General features: G+C 39.5%; 1 protein-coding gene across 2 annotated transcripts in view; it reads right to left on the bottom strand.

Moving 5' to 3' along the window:
• LOC115794747 (RNA-binding motif, single-stranded-interacting protein 3) overlaps positions 1-21,086 on the bottom strand; it is a 142,196-nt gene that overhangs the window by 78,009 nt on the left and 43,101 nt on the right. For both annotated transcript variants that reach the window (XM_030750389.1, XM_030750388.1), the window contains exons 3-4: positions 14,415-14,473; positions 3,948-4,039 (exon numbers count right to left, since the gene is read on the bottom strand). In XM_030750389.1, coding sequence (XP_030606249.1) covers positions 3,948-4,039; positions 14,415-14,473 — 151 coding nt within the window. The remainder of the gene's footprint in view (positions 1-3,947; positions 4,040-14,414; positions 14,474-21,086) is intronic.

Here is a 21,086-nt window from a genome sequence, read left to right as displayed (position 1 = left end):
AAAAAAAGAAAAGAAAAAGCCGATAAATGACAGCCAACCAATGTCGTTAACTTTATGAGTGCCTGTTTTCTTTCTACCCTTCACACACTGTCCTCACTCAACCCTGTAACTAATGACTCTGGAGGAGGTATAACAGCACCTGCTGCAGACAAATACACTCACACACACACACATCCAAACAGAGAAGGGGTGGGGGTGGGCAGGAGAGAAAATAGGGAGGTTGCAGGTGGTGGTGGTGGTGGGGGGGGGTGTCAGATAAACTAGGGCCAAAAAAGAAAGGGGGGGGGGGGGGGGTTAAAGAAAAGAAAACTGAAGACAAAGACAGGAGGTGCAAGGACAAAGTGGAGGGGAGAAGAAGCATGGGAAAGAAGGGAGGGAGAGAGGGAGGGAGGTGTGAAGTGTCACTGCCAGTGGTACCATCTCTAATTAGCATAGTGACCTTGGTCCTGCATAACTGTTATTGTACACCCACCCACACACACACACACACACACACACACACACACAAAGGGCTTTATAAGCACAGCAGAGTCAACGCCTTTGTGTGTGCAAAATAAAATAATGCCCTGATATGAATTTTAATATACAACACTTTCCCATTGCTGAATGATTTTACAGGACTACACATACTTTTCACAGACCACTTTGTAGCACATATATATGCAGAGAGGTGCAGATTTACATGTTGGTTTAAATCAGTGCTAGAATTTAAATCATTTGCTGTGCTTGGTGTAGTGGTGTTAGGGGGATTCAACCTAAAGATATATTTACAAAAAGAGAAAGCAAGAATGAGGCCCGGAGACAGAAAAACTAACTGTGAGTGAGCTGGCGAGAGCGTGAGGGAGTACAGCTGTAGAAGTAATCATCTTTCAGGTCAACAGTAATTACCAAGAAGACTGAGGAAGTGAGAATAGGACACACACGTGCGCGCGCGCACACACACACACACACACACACTCACACTCACACTCACACACACACAGTTTGTCTCTTCTCTAATCTTGGCTTGCTGTGTTTTCTTCTCGTCTCATTATTTCACAACCAAAACATGCACCTGCTACAAAGAAGATGTCAGTGCAAGCTGCAGGGTTTAATGGATAAAGGTTTCTCACAGTAAATCCAGTTATATACACACTAGCAGTCTAATCTTGCTTCACTGTGCTCTAATTAATTCATGGGTGATGTCAGGAAGTTACTCTAATCATGGCTAACACTGGCTGCTTACACTGTGACATATACTGCTGCTTCACACTCTATTTTGAGCTATTTTAAATTTCTTCTCTAAATGTAGCCTCTCAGCACCGACTCCCTACATCCTTCACATTATCCGTCATGCAGCATGATGGTTCCTGTGTTTGGTTTTCCTGCTGCCCATTGATTCCTTTCTGTCCTCTGTCATGTGTATAAACCTGTCTGACATTTCTGATTTGTTGTCTTGACAGACCAAACTGCTGATCTGACATTTAAACAAACATGTAGATAACGCTGGGGACAGCTATGAGCTTTAAGTATGTAATGTGGTCCTCTCCTCCTGAGCTCCTGTAGGCATAAATGCTTTAATGCTGAGCTGAAGAATTGTTTATTTAATATCATAAATATCTAGGACATAAATCCTCTTATGTGTCTTTTAGATTTATGTTTAACATTAATTTTCAACAATGACTCTAAAAAATGTTTTTCACAGCATAAACCATCTATTAAACTGCCTACTTATGCTTCTATTTTAGTACTTTGATTAGTTGTGTCTGCCAATTTCCAATAATGTATCCCGTTTTCAGAGAAAGTTAAGCAAATCCCAGATCCTGGCTCTTATCTGTGGATGAACAATCATATTTTCCTTCCTTTTTTTCCTTTTTTTATGGATGGGGTGTGGGGGATCTCCCAAGCACCAGAGCCACAGATTAACTAGATAAAAGACCTAAGAGGTACAGACGAGCTTGATTTGAATCCACTATTTCCATGCTATTCGCGTTTCCACAGATTCATTTTTTTATATTCATCTTTCTAAACAAGGTTAATGATATACATTTGCTGTCAAAACCTATACAAGTGTCAATCACCACCTTCAGTTTGCCGTCAGTTTTAAAAGCCAGTAGCTCTCATGCTTTTTACTATGGCAGAATATAGTAAGCTTGTGTGCTCCCTGGCAGCTGGAGTTAACTATAAAATAAGGATATAAAATCGTGGAATATAATTGACATACAGTATATGCTACATACATCAACACTATTAGACTCTGGTAGAGGTAAGAAAAATGTACTGAAAGAGCTTCAGGGAACATCATGAAATATCCCACATCATTTATGTTCTCAATATATCATTATAACCCCAGGTTATTATCTGAACAAATGTTTTTCCACAAGAAGTACCGTGTTTTCAGATATTTAAAGCATATAGCATGCTTGGCTGGATTATCTCTACAGACTGGATGCCATGATATTTTAAGCCAGCACTGGCTCAGTAGTCCCCCCCCCCCCCCCCCCCCCCCCCCCCCCCCACACCCCCACACACACACACACACACACACACACACACACCTCACTTTTAAATGTTCACCCCTTTTTGACATAAGCTGATCATCTTTTTTCCCCTCTTCACTTTGGTCGAAAGGACCTCAACTATCTTGCAGATTAGATCTAAGAACAAAAGCTTACTGTCTCAGTTAGCCTATGCAAGATTCTCAGTATACTCCTATGAGTTTCCACTTGCGACCAATTGTATCAGTCTGTCTCATTAAACCAAGATTTAGTTAAACTCAAATCAAGCTGCTCACCTTACAAAATGTCCGAGCTGAGGCTTGAAATGGAACATGCCACATCAGTGTTTTTAAGACTTACTTACTGCACACTGAGTCGGGAAAGTTAGGTGGGACATCAGCAGCTCTTCCGCATAATTAGTTCATGAAACTGTAAGAAGTCTGTGTAATTTCATTTGGAATTGACTCTTTGCCCTCTATTCCATCCCTCCGGAGAACTCAATCTCCAAGGAGTCGAGGGTTCTCCCCTCTATAATAACAGCTAAACACATCAACCCTGCTCCTCCCTACCCCACTACCCCCCTGCCCACATCCCCTAAGCCATTACGAACAAAATAAGAGATGGAAGTCTAATGAAAAGAGGTTTAATAGAAGAGCAAGGCAAAGGTGGCTCAGAGGCTTGCTGCTGTTTAATTCAATGGGATGCTCTTGGTGCCTGAAGACTGGCCCATTTTTAATTGCACTCCTCTCTCATTTAGAAACGGAAGTATGCAGCAATACAGCTTTAATGAATCTGAAAACAAGGCAGGCTATTCACTGTCTGCCTTTCTCTCAGGCAGGATAATGTGATTGTGCTGGTTAGTCCCACATGTTTCACCACAGCAGTGTCATCCAACACACACACACACGCTGCAGATCAACCTGCACACGTTCCCTGCTGCTATACAGTAAGCTATGCTAATGTATGCATGTAAATTTAACACACACCCACTTTCTCTAGTCTCATCTGTCTTTCACACACTTTCAGACCTTATTAAATATTATGATCTTGAAAATAAAAGAGGAGAGAGAGAGAATTACTAAAGGGTCACATAAAACAACCAAAAGCAAAGAAAGCTTGTGGGACAGTTGGAAGTCATTTAGGAGATCTATATCAGTTTGTTTGGTTGCTTGTTGTTTTGCTCAATAATCATCTGACCATAGTCATGAAAAAATAAGTCTAGCACTGACTCAATCAGTAATCTCACAGTGACTTAAGCAAATCTGCACCTGTCAGTCTTGAATCAACAACAGTATAAGGTCAGTATAAAGGTTATGATCATCATCTCCTTTATGTCAGCATATACTATTAAAAAAAAACAACAAAAAACATGACCCTCACCATCCGTTGCAAAGAGGGCCATACACCACCAGCACAACCACCCCCACCACATTAATCAGACCACAGAGTGCAGCTTGTGATTAAGCTTACCTTTGCCATCTGTGCCTGGACTCCGCTGGCTTTGAGTGAGGCCACAGCCTTTTGGGCTGCTGCAGGGCTGTCAAAGTCCACAAAACCATACCCTGTACACACACAGACATAACACAGATGCAGAAAGTGTCAGAAAGGTGGAGGAGGATGAGAAGAAAACAAAACAAACAAAAAAAAAAGTGATAAAGATATTCAGGATAAGGTAATGTTCAGAAGAGTGCTGAGGAAGATCACTGCTGATTTCTATCACAGACCTGAGGCTGTGTTCTGTTTTCAATGCTGCATTAATTCAATAAATGTATCAAAATATAGTCAGGTCACGTATTTAATGAATAGCTGCTACTTTCTCCATTAAATGCATTTTCACACAGAACATTAGGAAAAATTGGTGTTATAACAGTAACTATATCATGTTTATGATTCATGTTTTTGTGGCTTTTTAAAGAAACTGTATGCAGTATGAGATGAGTGTGTTGCAATGCAACATGGTACTGCAACAAACAACAAAAGGCTGCCCACCACACACTCTCTGTAGAGCACAGTCACGTGAAAAAGAAAGCTTTCACAGGACTCCATGCAATCCTGAGAAAACTCTTTTCACACAACTTTATTTATGGCGCGAGGCTGTAGAATCCTTAGTTTTAAATATAATTTCACAGTTTTTACCATTCTTGAAAATTTTAATTTTGGTTTTGTAAAAGCTTGATAGTTTCACGAGTGACTACAACTTTGAATGTAGAGTGAACAAATGCACCTCAAAGGCCGTGTTGCTACTTAGAAAATAAATCAAACACAATGTACAACAAGGGGTGTTTCTTGACTTTGAAATGGATTATAGGTCACAGGTTACGCATGAAAAGTTTACAGAGATATATAAAAGGAATAGCACATTTAACACAGTTACTTTGATGATATCAATATGTGCAAATAATGCTGAATCCAATTTATATAAGGTTACTCGTGGGGTACCACAAGGTTCAGGTCTCGGCACTGAACTCTTTATATTATATATAAATGATGATATCTGCAGTGTCTCTAAATTGTTATATTTTACTATAACTGCTGGTAACACCAATAAATATTAATCTGGGAAAAGTCTAGAACAGCTTCTGAATACAGTGGAATTGATATTAGTAAATTATCAGCAAATTACAGTAAAACATATAATATTTGGTAATGGTCAAAATTATGATACTATTCCCTAACAGTTCATATATTCCATACCTACTCTATGGAGATATGAGTAAACACATAAAACAAATGCTATAATATTTATAAGCTACAGAAAAAAAAACTGACAGTTAGAAATGCACCACATTATTATGAACCAAAAACAGACATTTATTAAACAATATGCCTTAAAAAAACGATGATTTAGAGAATCATAACACAGCACTAACCCTCTAGCAACACAAACTCCATATTCAGAGTTCAGTATTAACTCAGGAGAAAAATGCATGATGAAATAAAAGTAGGGGACAGGACAAATATAAGAAAAGATGTACATCTAACATACGTGAGATAAGAAATTGCAAAAGTCCATTCTTTGCTGTCACTTAATTTATGGGCCTGTTTTTTGTAAATAAGAACAGAAAAAAAAATCTACCATTTAATTACAATTACAAGCCGATGTTTTTCATGCATGCACAACACACAAACAGAGGCCCAGGCAAAACCTGTGTACACACTCCCACCCACATGCTAACATGTTGTTACTACTACTCATTTTCAGTTAATTATTTGTACCTCTTTCTAGTAGGAGAGCACTTTATTTTCATTTGCTTCAGTGACAGAGGAGCCTGTAAATTATTGCAGTTTGGGAGAGATTGTAAGGTTTAATCATTTATTTTATAATAAAAATGTAGAATTTTGCATTGAGGAAAAGTTGCTTATTTGTCAGTTATAGTTCTCACAAAAAATTGGAATCTGCAAAAATCTGTATTGGCAGGTCACATTTAGGGGAGAAAGAAATCAAAGAAAAAGTAAGTAACTCCAAATGAACAAAACAGTACAGAGATACACACATCACATATATGCATACAAATATTCAGTCAGTCCACATTATATATATATATATATATATATATATATATATATATATATATAATTAATTAAAATAAGCCAATAAGTGCAACAAAGTAGAATCTCTGCTTGTTTTAAGGCTCTGGGAATCTCGATTGGGCAATGACACTGAAGGTCTGAGCACACATGAATCTGTCCTACTTTCTTTCACTGGGTAAAGTAAAATTAAATAAATAAATAAAGTGTGTCAAACAGTTTGCATGCAATTGTGTGAGGCATATGTGAACAAAACTGAGAAGTGCTTTGAGATTGATTTTGACTGTATGCCTGTATGAAACATGCATGAAGCCCTAGAGAAAGAAAAAGCACAAAAGCTTTGAATTTCCAGCTGTGGTGTGGAGTGGCTGCATGTTAACACAGTCAAATGATGCACATTTCTAAAGCCTCACTTACCACAATCCTAAATGTAAACATAATAAGAATGCTGCAAACACATATGCTTCATTCCTAACATCTGTTGTTGTCTGTCTGTCTTTTCCAGGGTTTGGAAGTGCGCTCCATTTTGCTGATAAGCAGATGATGTTTTATTGTTCAAAGGCAGCAAGCTGCTTTCACAGCAAGATCTGCACTGCACACACAAATATTTATACTGTTGCTAATGAGAAACTCATAATTTAGCCTAAATAGGGTTACACAAACACACACATTCAAGTTCTTCCTGTGGCACAGACACGTGATGTGCACACATTAGCCTCTGTGACAAACACAGATCCAGACATGCATGGATACACAGAAAATATATGCACGTATGCACATATCTACACCACATACACCAGTACTGGCTGTTTTTTTTTAATCTATATTTATCTAATTAGGGCCACTCTGAATGAGTTCCACTAATTGAGAATGCACATACAGTATTCATCAGTAGTGCATTAGGATGCTTTCATTTTATTCCAGGGAATTTTGAAAAGTTCCATATACTTCCCACACTAACTAATAGGGTGCTGTTTAACTTTGGACTGTCCATTTAATTAGTGGGGGAAGAAAATCCAAAACAGAGTTCACACTGGATAATTCAGTCACTGCGAATCCAAATCTGAGACCCTTTGTTTGACAGCACATCTTCAGCGTCATCGGCATAGCACAGCTGTGTTGATACAACTGGTGCTTCAAAAGGCAAAAATATGACTACTAAAAATAAAGGTCACAAACCTAATCAGAGCTTGCATAAAAATTATTTCACTCATTGATTCACTTTTTTTTTTAAATAAACTTAAATCTAAAAGTTATGAAGTTTTACAGAAAAACTAAATTCCATCCTGCGATGGGATCACACCAGGAGCGCATGGTGTGATCCCATCGCACCGCATTAGAGATCTTCAATCTCAGCCTTCACTGTGGCGTTAAACTGCACACCCATAAAGGTTTGTGACTGCGATGCTTTGGTAACAATATGTATCCAGACAAACACCCTGCCTGAATACTATCACACACACAAGGCTGATTAAAATCATGGCACTGTGACTCCTTCAAATTTATTCATTTAGAGTAGTTCATTTATCAAGAACTTTTTTCATTTCCTTCTGTGTAATTATTAAGCATGAAATTCATTATGAATTATGAGATTTCTCTGTTATCACAGCAGCAGGTAGTTTCATAGTACACCAGATCTACATAAAAATCCACTACTCGTAAAAGTACAGCCTTAATAGCCTTATATGGATCCATCCAGGATGATAATATAAAAATATATTATTATTATTTATATAAGTACCATCATTTAAAGGAGTAAAGCCAGTGATATTGGAAAAATTGTAGGGGGGTAAAAGATGAAACAATAATCATAATACAAGCAGCTATCCCAGTGGCCATAGGGCAAGAGCCAGGTACACCGTACAGTTCGCCAGCCTGTTGCAGTGCTAAACAAAGAGACAGACAACCACTCGCACCTATGGGCAATTTAGAATCACCAAATAACTAACCTAACCCCACTAAGTGCATGTCTTTGGCTGTGGAGGAAACCGGAGTACCCAGAGAACCCACGCAAACTCCACACAGAAAGATCGCGGTGGTGGATTCAAACCAAGGAACTTACGGCTGTGAGGCAATATGCAAACACCACACCCTGTGCTGCCTCATAATAATAGAAAGACTAAAATAAGCGGTCATACATAAGAACACATTGTTTTTAGTGCAATTCAGCTGGGACTAATTATTGCACTCAGTTCCTGTGTAACTATTCCACATTAATATATTACATTCATTTAATTAATTAACCTATATATTAATACACTCAAATATTATTAACCAAGTCACTCAATGCAATTCAGTTCTGTTCAACTACTACTGGAGGTTTTTTTTATATTATATAATATTTGGGTTGATTTGTATATTAGCATTATTAGAAACTGCAACGTTTTAATGCAGTTTGTTTTGTTGGGATTAAACACAGCCGACGGACTATCCATAATCAACAGTTGTAACTTATGGTGCTGGGAAATTCTGAAGAGTTGAAATAAAAAAAAAAAAAAAAACGCAGCTCAGGTGTAATCATATTTCTGGCATTCAAATTTGAGACTGATCTGCAGTGTATCCAAGAGTCACTCTGCCTACACTATTTACTGATCAACTGAGAGGCTCATAGCCAACATGTTCTTAAGAATACAGTAGCAGAAAAGTGACTCTCTCAGGAGCCTTGTACATAATCTGTAAATAAAATATTGAGTTGTTGTAGATGATGGCATGTAATCTTGCTCTGCCTTGCCTTAAGTTGGCCTTACATCTACAGACGTCAGGAATTGGTGTTTATTTCATTCGCCTAGCACAGGTGTGTGTTGGCTCAACACAAAATACTAACACCTTTCACCAAGCACCATTCACTCTCCTATAACCAAGAATGATGGAGACAGTTTTTTTCCTCAAAGTGCTCATCTCACTGACTAGTTTGGTGTGACAAAACATCAGCCTTGAAGAGAATGTGCCATTTGTTTGAGAGTATTCATCACTCAAGGAGAGTTCTCCGTTTTCTGAACATCTATTTGGCCTTCTCTCCAGTGAGGTCTGGGGTCAAGTATCAGTGACAGAGTGCTCCCTGGAAGCTGGTAGGGATTCATTGTCTTGTTCAAGGACACTTCAGAAGAGTGGACGCTTGTTGAACTGGTGGGCATACGCCTGTCTTTCAAGCTGATGGACAGTGTTAGAGACAGACGCACACACGCCTGAATACTCCAGACCACCAAACTGCCAAAACTTCTGCTTTTATAGAGTCACACTTGCTGATGATCAACTCATCAAGTGCATTGATTAGCAGCACCTGGCTGCTCATCATGTATGACTCATCATCACTCATCATTCCTGTGGAAGCAGTGCTGGTTTTTTTCACAAGACTGCTTCATCATTTTGGCTTAATTTTTGATAAATAAATAATGACATGGTGCAATATGTCATGTTTTGTAATTTATCTCAGGTTGCATTTTCCTAATTTTATGACCTGGTAAGGACCAAATTATTTTTATGTTCTGAGATGTAAAACCTAACCGAGAGAGGGTGTACTTTCTTTTTGCCACAATCCACATCTATTTTCTTTTTCAATGCAACTCCCCTCTTATGTAATGTGAATGGACAAAATATTAAGTATATTTCCATGTAATAGAGGAATGAAAATCTGAAATATATAATTCAAGCTTGTGCACTTGACCTTCCCCTCTGTGTTCACTCTGGTCTGACAAATATTTCACTTTGATTAAAAAAAAAAACAACCAAAAAGAATCAGCATGCACATATGCATTCAAAGACACAGTTGGAAGGGCAGATAATATGAGCAGTAACATACACGCATGCACACATCACTAGATTCAATCCAATCTCCTGAGCTCCCGGAGTTCCTGGCCTTGGGCCATTAGAGTAGGCTAACCAAGTGCACAAGGAAACAGAGAGAGCCGGCGCAATGGAGGAATGTGGGGGCGGCAGTGGGAGGGGGGTTCTGCTGGAGACATGGAGACAGTAAGAGGAGGGAGGGTGCTTGTCTTTGGGAAATGGAAATCCTTTACAATCTAAAGTGCTTCCTCTCCCTCCCTCTATCCTGTGCAGTGCACCCTCTCCCTCCCTCAGAGCTCCTGCTAATGAGAAAACTGCCAGTGTATTTAACACCGAGCTCCCTACAAAGACAGGACTTTACAAACATAACATCTATATTATTTCAAAGACTTCTACTTTCTTTGTTTACTTATTAAACAGTAAATCTAAAACTAGTTCATCTCATTTCATGCCATGAAACAATATATTAACATTGTTCCAGAGAGGAAATGTTTGACTTTTCAGGGACGAAGACAAAGAAAAACATCACAGAAACTGGGATCACATGGTTTTCGCATGAAAACAAAAGTATGCAAACCAATCGAGCAGCAGCTCCTCGGACTGCAGAGGGAGATGGCTTTATTTATGTACCTGTCTCTTTGACTACATTTTTCACGCTTTCTACCTCTCTATTTTCCCTCTCTGCATCATCTTCCTGAAAAGAAAAGGCTGTCTGCTAAATCATCAGTTTCAAAGGGTCTCTTCCTTTTCTGTCAGCCCCAGGTTATTTTACCCCCTCCCTCCACCCCTCTGCGCCTCCACCCATCCATCCCTCCCTTTCCAAGAGTACTCTCTGTGCCAATTTGTACTTCTTAGTCACGCTAAGCACTTATCTTGTCCCTACTGAATGCCTTTGCAATCAAACCAACACTTATCCGGTTTGTAAGGCACTCTAATGGCCGACTGATAATGAAACTCCTTCATTGTGAGTTAACAACTGGCTAAAAGATGTATGAAGTCTACATCACAAGCAGTGAAATTGCTATTGAGAGCCACAGCCTGTAAAAAATCGCCTATGCTGCTACAGCTGCAGCTGTTGCATTATGGGTAGGCTGTGCATTAAATAATGTGCATCAAATTATAAGATGGATATACAGGGACTGCATTTGGAAAACATTTCTCTCATGTTTAGTTTCCATCCAAGTCTTATCTGGAATGCGTGACACTGACAATTATTCTGATATCAGAAAGGTGAGCAAGAAAGCAAGAAAAAAAAAAACAAAACACTGAATGTAGTGTTAGTTTCAAAAATTGTACATTAGTAAGTTTTCAGATTTGATTATCATTGTTATTTATTTATTTTTACAGGAAGCAATGAGACCTGCATCTTGCATGCTTTTAACTCCCATGCACAGCATCACAGGCGACTCTCCAGCTACATTCACTTTGCTCTGGATTGATTATTAGTCAACAATATCCCACAAAATGTGAGTGAATGTGATTAAGCCAAGCTGTCAATTTGTCGCTTTGGTCTGAAGCCATTAAATGATGTTTTAAAATATCTGACAGCTTGCTGACTCTTAAATCACAGTCAGACTTTTATTCATATTAGAATCAAATTTCATTCACTAAACTTTTTATCTGACTTGAAATTATTTACTTGAAATGTAAATACATAGCCCAAACACACATAAGGTCACTGGCCACTTCATTAGGCACACCTTGTTAGTCCTGGGTAGGGCTTCTTTTGCCTTCAAAACTGCTTTTATTCTTCATGGTACAGATTCAACAAGGTGCTGGAAACATTCCTCAGAGATTTTGGTCCATATTGGCACAACAGCATCACACACTTGCTGCAGATTTGTTGGCTGCACGTTCATGATGCAAATCTCCCACTCCAACACATCCCAAAGGAACTCTAGTGGATTGAGATCTGGTGACTGTGGAGGCCATTTCTGTGCAGTGAACTCGTTAACATTTTCAAGAAACCAGGCTGAGATGATCTGAGCGTTGTGACATGGCACATTATCCTGCTGGAAGGAAGTATCAGAAGATGGGTACACTGCCAGGGTTCTAGCCAGCGGTTGATCGCCGGTCGCTGCGCCTTGCTGAGGTGCCGTCACGCTGGGCTGAGAATTTCAGCCTGTAAAAATTTTCTGTCTAGAACCCTGACTGCAGTTATAAAGGGATGTATGTGGACAACAACAACAACACTCAGGAAGACTGTGGCACTGAAATGATGCTCATTTGTTATTAAGGACCCCAGTGTGTGCCAAGAAAATATCTCCCACACCATTACACCACTACCAACAACATAAACCCCTGAAATAAGGCTGGATGGATCATGCTTTTGTGTTGTTTATGCCAAATCTGACCCTAAAGTCAAAGCAGAAATTGAGACTCATGAGATCAGGCAACATTTTTCCAATCTTCTATTTGTTAAAAAAAAAAACACAGCCTCAGTTCCTGTTCTTAGCTGTCAGCAGTGGCAAACGGTGTGGTCTTCTAGCCCATTCAACGTTCAACGGTGTGCTCAGAAATGTTCTTCTGCATACTGCGGTTGCAGCAAGTTATTGCTGACTTCCTATCAGCTCAATATCTGGATATTTTCTATTTTTCAGACCACTCTATAAATCCTAAAGATGATTGTGTGGGAAAATCCCAGGCAGATCAGCAGTTTCTGAAATACTCAGCCAAGCTTGTCTGGCACGAAGAACCATGTCACATTCAAAGTCACTTAAATCACCTTTCGTCATTTTGTTGCTCAGTTTGAACTTCAGCAACTTGTCATGTCTACATGCCTAAATGCAGAGTTGTTGACATGTGATGGCTGATTAAATATTTGCATTAATTAGCAAATGAACAGGTTGCCTACTGACACTATGTGTCATTTAATCTAAATCTTATATTTTATTTATTGTTGACAAATTGGTAAAACCAGTGTGTGATTGTTCATTTATCTTGTTTCATTTTCCATCCAGGCTGTTGTACAACATAGTGTTGTATTATTGTTGTGTAAGCTAACATATTGTTACACAAAAGGGGACTTCCATCAACCCTGGATTAATACACAATTGATTGCTCAAGTAAATATTTAGATCAGCAGGAGTACACAGGTGGGACACACAATACCAATTTCCAATAAAGAGACATTTCCCCCAATAGTGTGGCTCACTGATGTGCTCCTAGCAGTGTTTTAACAGCACTGGTACAGAGTAATAAGCTTTAGACTCTCAAACAAACTGGTCTCTTCCTGGGATTAGTGAGCAATAAAAACATATCATCAGCCATATCCTGCAAATATAATTAAAAGCAGATTAAGTTTAGTTTCCTTTTAATTTGTAAGCACTGGTGCAATATGATCAAAAATGATAATACTTCCATACTATAAAGAAGCATGAACGCGAGGACATAATTGGCAAACATTACAATCATGAACTGGAGGCTGTAGTGAGACCGGTTTTGCAAAACTCATTTCAAGAAACACCAATGGAAAAAAAAAAAATTAATGAGCTGAGAAAGAATAACTGATAACTATCGCTGGACTTATGGAATTGTCTTCTTTTCCTTTGGCTGTGCTGTAAGATGTCAGGAAAGGCATTTTAATATGCGCTCAAAAACTCCAAGCCATATTTGATTATGTGATGGTGAAAGCAGGTAGCAGAATGATGAATTTTGTACGATTTACATAACTAGCCAATTAGAAAGATCCAAGATAATAAGTGAAGTAAAAGATTTTTCTAGGGGAGCTTCACTGTGATTTGGTTTTCCCATTATCATGGCAGGAGTGGAATCATTTCCTCCAAATATTTTATCCTAAGTAATCAGCGCAGATGATGACTTAAATTCACATTAACATTCCTGCCATCAGTATCAATCAGACTGGGTTTTCCTTCACTCATACTGTCCAACCTGAAATGGTGATTACAGGGCATTTGTGCTGTTGTCCTAAACAGTGTCAGCATACCTTTGAGTACAGCCCTGACAGATGAGCAGCAATCATTCTGAACACACGCTCTTGTGTGCCTCTTCAAAAGCAGACGACTACAATCATATTGATTAGTGCTTTGTTCAGACCACTCTAACAATCAAGCAGACCCTCATCAGAGGACACTTGAGTCAGCCTCATTTACCGCAGAGACGATTTGAAACATATTGTGTCTATTGTCTGGGGTTCTCTATCTTGATTTTGCATATGACAACAATGCCAACATCTTGCTTTCAAAAGGCGCTTAACTCTTGAGTATCATTAGAGAGCAATCCCGAAATCATCATCACAGAGAAGTTAAACAAAATAAAGATTTTCTAGAAGTGCATCATTAGGACAGATTAAAGGATAACAAGGCCTTTACAGACAGCATTGTACGCACACACCCTCACCATGCTGCTGAACATACATCTCTAACACATGGACTTAATTCTGATGTCACATTGTTGATGTTTGAGTAAAGGGAATGGATTTTTTTTTATAAAAAATAAATAAATACTCCCCATGCTGCAATCTGATTGGTCTTTATTTAAGCTCCCAAATTCTATACATTTTCAGCTGATGCTCTGCAGACCTGACTGTCAGATGAAGATCCGAGGTTGTGAATTACAGGGTGTCTCTGCAAGGATGTTGCATCAAGTAGAGTGATGCTCACTCACCTTTGCACTGATTGGTATTTTTGTCCAAGATGGCCTTTGTTGACACAATCTTCCCATATCTGCAAAACAGAAAAACAACAACAACAATGTAATACTCTGATTAGCTGCTGGACCACCTTTACGGGTTTTTTTTTTTTTTTTCTTTTTCTTTTTTTAACATCTGGATCAACAGTTAGTTATTCTTTCAGTCTTGTGCAAATATTTCACTGTGCTGCATGCAGGAATGCAGGGTTATCATTCTGGTCTATCACTGAGTCATTCACAAATTGGGCCCCGACAAAAAAACAAAAACAAAACAGTGACGGGTACCACAAAATATATACAGGAATTCATGATCTCCACAGGATAAAACTTTATGACTTTTGACTCAGAATTATGTAGTGCCACCTTTAACTGTACACAAATGATCCCAGGTGACTATTTGGTTAAAAACCCATTGATGTTCACCTCAGAATTGGATCTTTTATTAATCTAAACCTCTGTCCTTATCTATAACAAATCCCTCCTTTTAGCCTCAGAACACAGATGTTCCTGTCCCCTAAATGATAATACTTAGACATCTATACAGCACCTAGTCATGCTGAAAGGGTCTACAAAACATCCATCCTCCTTTCTGTTCCTCCATCTGCTCTCTCTCTGCCAACTTTTAATGTCTCCTGCCCGATTCGCTACCTTACTCTCTTACGTTTGACACCTCTGCCTCTCCCTTTGTCTCTTTCCTTATTTTTCCCCTCCATCCCACTCCTATTCTCCGGCTCTCTGTTTTTGGGTTCTTCGGAAGAAGTTAATAATGTTTCTTATCAGACCAGTCTTTCAGTGCTCAAGGAAAGGGAGGAGAAAAGAAACAGAGACAAACCCAGAAAAGAGGCCGAGAAGGTATGAAGAGAGAGGATAACAGACAGAAAGGAAGGCAGAGTCAGAAAAAGACTGAGACGGAAGGCTTGGATTGCTGAGATCAGCCTGGATCACTGCCTGGCTTTGTGGATGAGACTTTTAATTAATGTTTTCACACTGCTGCACAATGACTGACTGGCTGGCTGAGTGACTATCAAACAGATTGACACTCTGCTTGACAAGCTCGGTGACTGGCTAGCAGACTGGCTGATAGCCTCAGGTAAGGAATGGAAGTATATTCCTTCTTCCCTTTGAGAGAAAAAAGATGGAGACAATGGAGGTGGAGGCAAAAAACAACTCAACGAGAAAACAATGCAGGATGTTCCTAGCAAAGGAGGTGAGAAAAGCAAGGAAGGGGTTGGAGAGACTCTAAGGAATGAGAAATAGAGGAGAGGGAGAGCAGTCAGTCAACAGATAAAAAGATACTAAAGGCGAGCAGAAAGTGAGGTAGTCAGGGGGGAGATAGAGAGATAGTAAGAGGTGTTTAATAAAGAAGAGATCATTTAGTTGTCAGCATCAGGAGAGTCTCTGTCAGCCAACTGCTTGTGTCATTGAGAAGAGGAGAACAGAGACTAGCTCGCCTGACAGCCTCACATTAAACTCTATTGGGACAGGAAAAAAAGGCTTTAAAGGACTGTGATCACACCTAACATGACAGACGAGCAGCGTATGATCTCATATTTGGCAGGGAGAAAAAGAAAAAAAAAATCATTGTTTTGTCAAAAAATCAAACATTTGAACAATACTCAATTTTCACATCTTATCATTCCTGCAATTTAAATCTATATCTAAAGGGTGTTTACGAACCCGATGATTGTGACAGGCTGAAATAAAATCTGTTTGTTTGATACTTTTTTTTTTCCCAAAAGTCATAGCTGGTGGTAAAAAAGGTCTTTGGCCTGCGGTTTGGGGGAGCGAGCCAACGGCTGCAGACGTGGAAAACACACTGGAAAAAACAAGGCTAATCGCCCACACATATATGCAACAACAAACAACACTTGCAGATGCGCACACGAAGGCAACATCGCAGATTTAAAAAAAAAAAAATGAACAAAAAAACCCCAGAAACACAGCAGTAATCACACACATTACACACACCATCTGGCAATACCAATACCAGCTCTCTGTAACTTCTGTGTCAACATGACTCAAGAATGAAGCGTGTGTGTGAGTGTAAACACCTACAGTACATGAGTGCCTGGACTGAACACTTGTAGGCATGCAAATACCTGTGTAGGTGTAATTACGTGTGAGAGTTATGTTTGTGGAAGTTTGAATGAATGACAAAGAGCTCAGACACCTACAGTGTGTTTTGGTAGCTTGTTTTTCCCAGAAAAGTGAAACATTCCAGACACTTGGGGATGGGGTGGGGGGGGGGGGGGGGGGTGGGTTTGCTGGCTAGTCACACTATGACTCCTGAAAAACTATGTTCACACTGGTCTAATTTCAAAAAGAGGAAAACAAATAATGTGTTTTTCTGTTTGTGTATGTTATGCCAGACCAGCGTGTCCACCTGTTTCCTTTTCTCATTACACAGGTTAGAAGAGAGGAGAGGAGAGGAGAGGAGAGGAGAGGAGAGGAGAGAGGAGAGAGAGAGGAGAGAGAGGAGAGGAGAGGAGAGGAGAGGAGAGGAGAGGAGAGAGGATGGGAGAGGGGAGATGACGCCATGGCCTTGGGGAAATGTCATATTACAACAATGCACCATCCAAAGCGGTCTCTCACTCTGGACTTGAACCAGAGGTAACATTCCATTTTATCCAGACAGCTACAGCAGTCTGCTATTGTGGAGAAGAAATTGAATAAAGTATTGTAACAGATCAGATGGTAAGTGAGGAAATTTAAGAGAGGAGGAATAAGAGGAGAGGAAAGTGCAGAATGTCCTCTTCAAGTCCCAAATGGAACATTTTGGTTGATTCCAGCAGAAACCTGGAGTGAGTTGAAATAACATCGGCCTACACTTCACCCAATGGCAGTCACACATAAAGAGACTCATAAAAACTATTGAAATACTTAAAAACACACCAATAAGGGCTACAAGGAGCCAGGGAGTAAAGGTCAGCACTTCCTTATCAATTACTTTCCATTGAGCCTAAAAAAATAGTGAGTGAAATCATTCTGAATAGATCTGGGGACGTAGTTTTACTTTTACTGGATACTCATCATAAGTAAGTCAGCAACAGCTGAGTAATATTCCAGAAAGCATGACATGGCATGGCTTTACATATAACTTTAATTTGAAGAAATTAGATTTTTCTATTTTTCTAAGCACTGGAAGGAGAGTGAAAGCCATCATTTTCATTATCAATTATTTTGTTCTTTTGTTACCAATTCACTCTGAAATATGTAGGAAAACTGTGACCAGGACAATGTGAAAACTATATTTTAAAGTGGATTTGTATTGATTAGTTTCAGGCTAGATGTTTGAGTGAAATCCCTGAAAATGGAATTATATACAATCATGGTAAGAAAATGTCCATCCTCCTTCAAATCTAAGGTTCAGACGAACCTCAGATAAACACCACCACTTGACTTATTACACTGTGTACTTATTTAACAAAAACCGAGCCAAAGTGCAGAAGCAGTGTGTGAAAGATCAGTAGCTTGTAGAACCACCTTTAGTATTTGTTCATTTTGGTCCCCACATATTTACGACATTGCTGCAGTTTACCGAGCTTTGCAAACATTCGTTTATGCACAGTTCTGCTAAGGACCCACCACAGCAGTTCAAACAGGATGATGTCAGGAATTTGAGTGGGCCACTGCAAACAGCTTGATTCATTTCTTTTTGTAGATTTGCTGCTGTGCTTGGAATCATTGTCCTCTTTCATTCCCCAATTTCAACCAAGCTTTAGCTGTCAGAGAGATGGCTCTAGAGATTGGCTCTAGAATACTTTAGTATACAGAGGAGATCATGGTTGACTCAATGACTGCAAGGTGCCCAAGTCCTGTGGCTGTAACACAAGCCCAAATCCTCATGCCTACACCACCGTGCTTGACTGTTGGTATGAGGCGTTTGTGCTGATATAACAAACATGTCCAATTTGGTCTCATTAGTCCAAATGACATTATTCCAGAAATATTGTAGTTTGTTCAGATGCAAATAGAAGCAGTGCTGTCAAGTTCTTTTTTTAGAGAGAAGAGGCTTTGTCTAGGCAGCAAATCCAAACAAACCATTCTTGTTCAGTCTTTTTCTAATTGTACTGTCATGAACTTTAACATTTAACACGCTAACTGAGGCCTGTAGAGTGTGAGATGTAGCTCTTGGGTTTTTTGCTTCTTCTTTGATCATTGCAGGCTCTGATCTTGAGATGAATTTGACAGGATGTACACTCTTGGGAACTGGCAACTTTCCCAAATGTTTTCCACTTGTGAATAATCATTCTCACTGGAGAATGATGGACTTCAGATTGTTTGAAAATGGTCTTATAACTGTTCCCAAATTGATGGGCAGCAACAATTGCCTCTTTAAGATCACTGCTGATGTCTTTTCTCCTTAGCATTGTGTTAACACACACCTGAATACTCCAGACCAGAAAACTGCCAGAACCTCTGCTTTTATAGAAGCGTGCACACTTGCTGATATGCATTTGAGCAGCAGCACCTGGCTGCTACTTACCCTCTTAATTCCTGTGGAAGTAGTAAGGTAGTGTTTTCCACAGGACTGCTTCTGCATTTTGGCTTATTTTTTGTTAAATAAATGACATGTTGTTTTTCATCTGAGGATGTGTATTTTCTATTTTACTGTGACTATACAGGGAATGATTTAATATACTGCAGTATACTGACATATCTTTATAGTTTCTGTTCTATAGACTTAGTCTTCAGCTACTCTCCAGTCTTCCAGAGGTACCTCTGTGTCCACATCATGTTTTTGTATCATGAGATATACCCCAGTCAACAGAAGTTGCTGGATAACCTAAAATCTCTGTTTTCTTTAGATTCATAGAACTGCAACAAAGCTGAGCAACACTGTGCTAAGCCAGAGAAGAATGTCTTTCTGCAGCATCAGCCTGGGTTGGTTTGGTGGGGGGTAGAGCTGACATACCGACTTTCAGAATGACAATATTTCTAGGATGAGCCATGTGTCCTCCTCAACACATGGAAACTCCTCAGAATCCCTGCCAAGACCACTGAAATTGACAGTATTTTCTAGACTGCCGAGATTTAAGGAAGGATGTCGATACGAAACTCAGCGCACCCAGATTTGGCAGGCTTGACAAAATCTGTGTGCACCCTGTCTGTGTGTGTGTCTGTGTGTGAGTGAAGTGTTAATGACAGTCCTCAGAGGGCCCTCACAGCATCAGATCTGTGTTTCCATTCCCTTGTGGAACGCAGTCAGCCTATGGATGCTCACCGTTTGATGTCTTCTGAACCACAGTTCCCACCCACACTAGCGTGCACATGCACACACACACACACGGGCATCATCTCTCCAGGATATCTCTGAGTTTATATATACATTATGTATACGTGCATGTCCTGTGTGTTTTTAAATTGTGTGAGTTCTGTCAGACGTTTTGTGTGTGTGTGTGTGTGTGTGTGTGCATGTGTGTGAGCGTGCATGCATAAGCGTACACGCAGGTTGGTCTCTGTGTGTGGTAGCTCCTAATTGGGGATCCGATACAGCTGTCTTGTCTCTTGCATTTCCCTCATTTTCCTCCCTCTCTGCCAGTTAGACTCACACAGACAAACACAGAGGGAGGACTGAGAGCGCAACGCTTCAGAAGTCTTCAAATCCATTCCCCATATGTAGTTTAACATCTTTAGGCACTATAAAGAAATGAAGTCTTGGACTGTTTCCTTGATGAAAAGCCAATGTGCTGTGAGTTTAGAAGATGGCTTAATGTCACTGAAACATTAAGTTTGTCTGCCAAAAGTGCTTTCCATGAAGTTTAAATCATAAGCTCCCTGGCTCTCCAGTTAGGTGGTGCATTCAGGAGTTGGCATCATAGCAGAAGAGTAATTTGTGTCCATGACAGATTAAACAGCCACAAGTATAAACAAAAAAGATTTTTTTTGCTGTCTTTTATCCTTTTTTGCTTTCACTGAATAATACTGTGGGGTATATAGGGTGATCTAAGTCAACCTGATCTCCTGGGTATACTCAACCATTTTAGTCTGAGTTAAACATTTGTTTAATTTTCACTTCATCCCTGGCCACAACTCTTCAGATCAAACTGTTCAATATTTTTGCCATTTAGGATTTTAAATACAGGTTGTTTTTTAACATAAAAATGATTAGTGTACAACTTTTGAAAGGCCTTGAAAGAGTGAGTCCCAACATAATTTGCCAAAACATAACAAAAAAGTCATCCAGTAGACTTTTTTTTTAACTTGAGTAAAGCACTAGTAGTGGGTCTGCAGTGCATTAAGACAGAAAGACTGAACAATACAAGTATCATGGAAATGTAATACAGTCATTTTCAGTATTATCAATATTTCGATGCTTTGACACCTCAGGACAGAGGCTCGGAAAAAGATTGTAAGAAAGACAGTAGATAAGATTAATACTGGCACGATATACAGTACCAGTCAAAAGTTTAGACACATATGAATGGCTAAATGTGTCTAAACTTTTGACTGGTACTGTGTGTAATACAGCTGCCTGTTAGTTACAGTTTTTCACAGTTGCTTTGGCTCAATTCTTGCATGACACTTGAAAATGTGAAAAACTTCAAAACAGAAGGAGCCCTTCCCACTCTTTGCGAGCATTTACAAATGCTTTAGGTACAGCCTGACCAATTTAATCTGCGGACCAGCAGCCGACATTTGCTGATC

The sequence above is a fragment of the Archocentrus centrarchus genome, chromosome 16, assembly GCF_007364275.1.
Source record: "Archocentrus centrarchus isolate MPI-CPG fArcCen1 chromosome 16, fArcCen1, whole genome shotgun sequence".
Taxonomy (NCBI): Eukaryota; Metazoa; Chordata; class Actinopteri; order Cichliformes; family Cichlidae; genus Archocentrus; species Archocentrus centrarchus.
The sequence above is the reverse complement of the archived record's forward strand: the minus strand, read 5'-3'. Positions and strand labels throughout refer to the sequence as shown.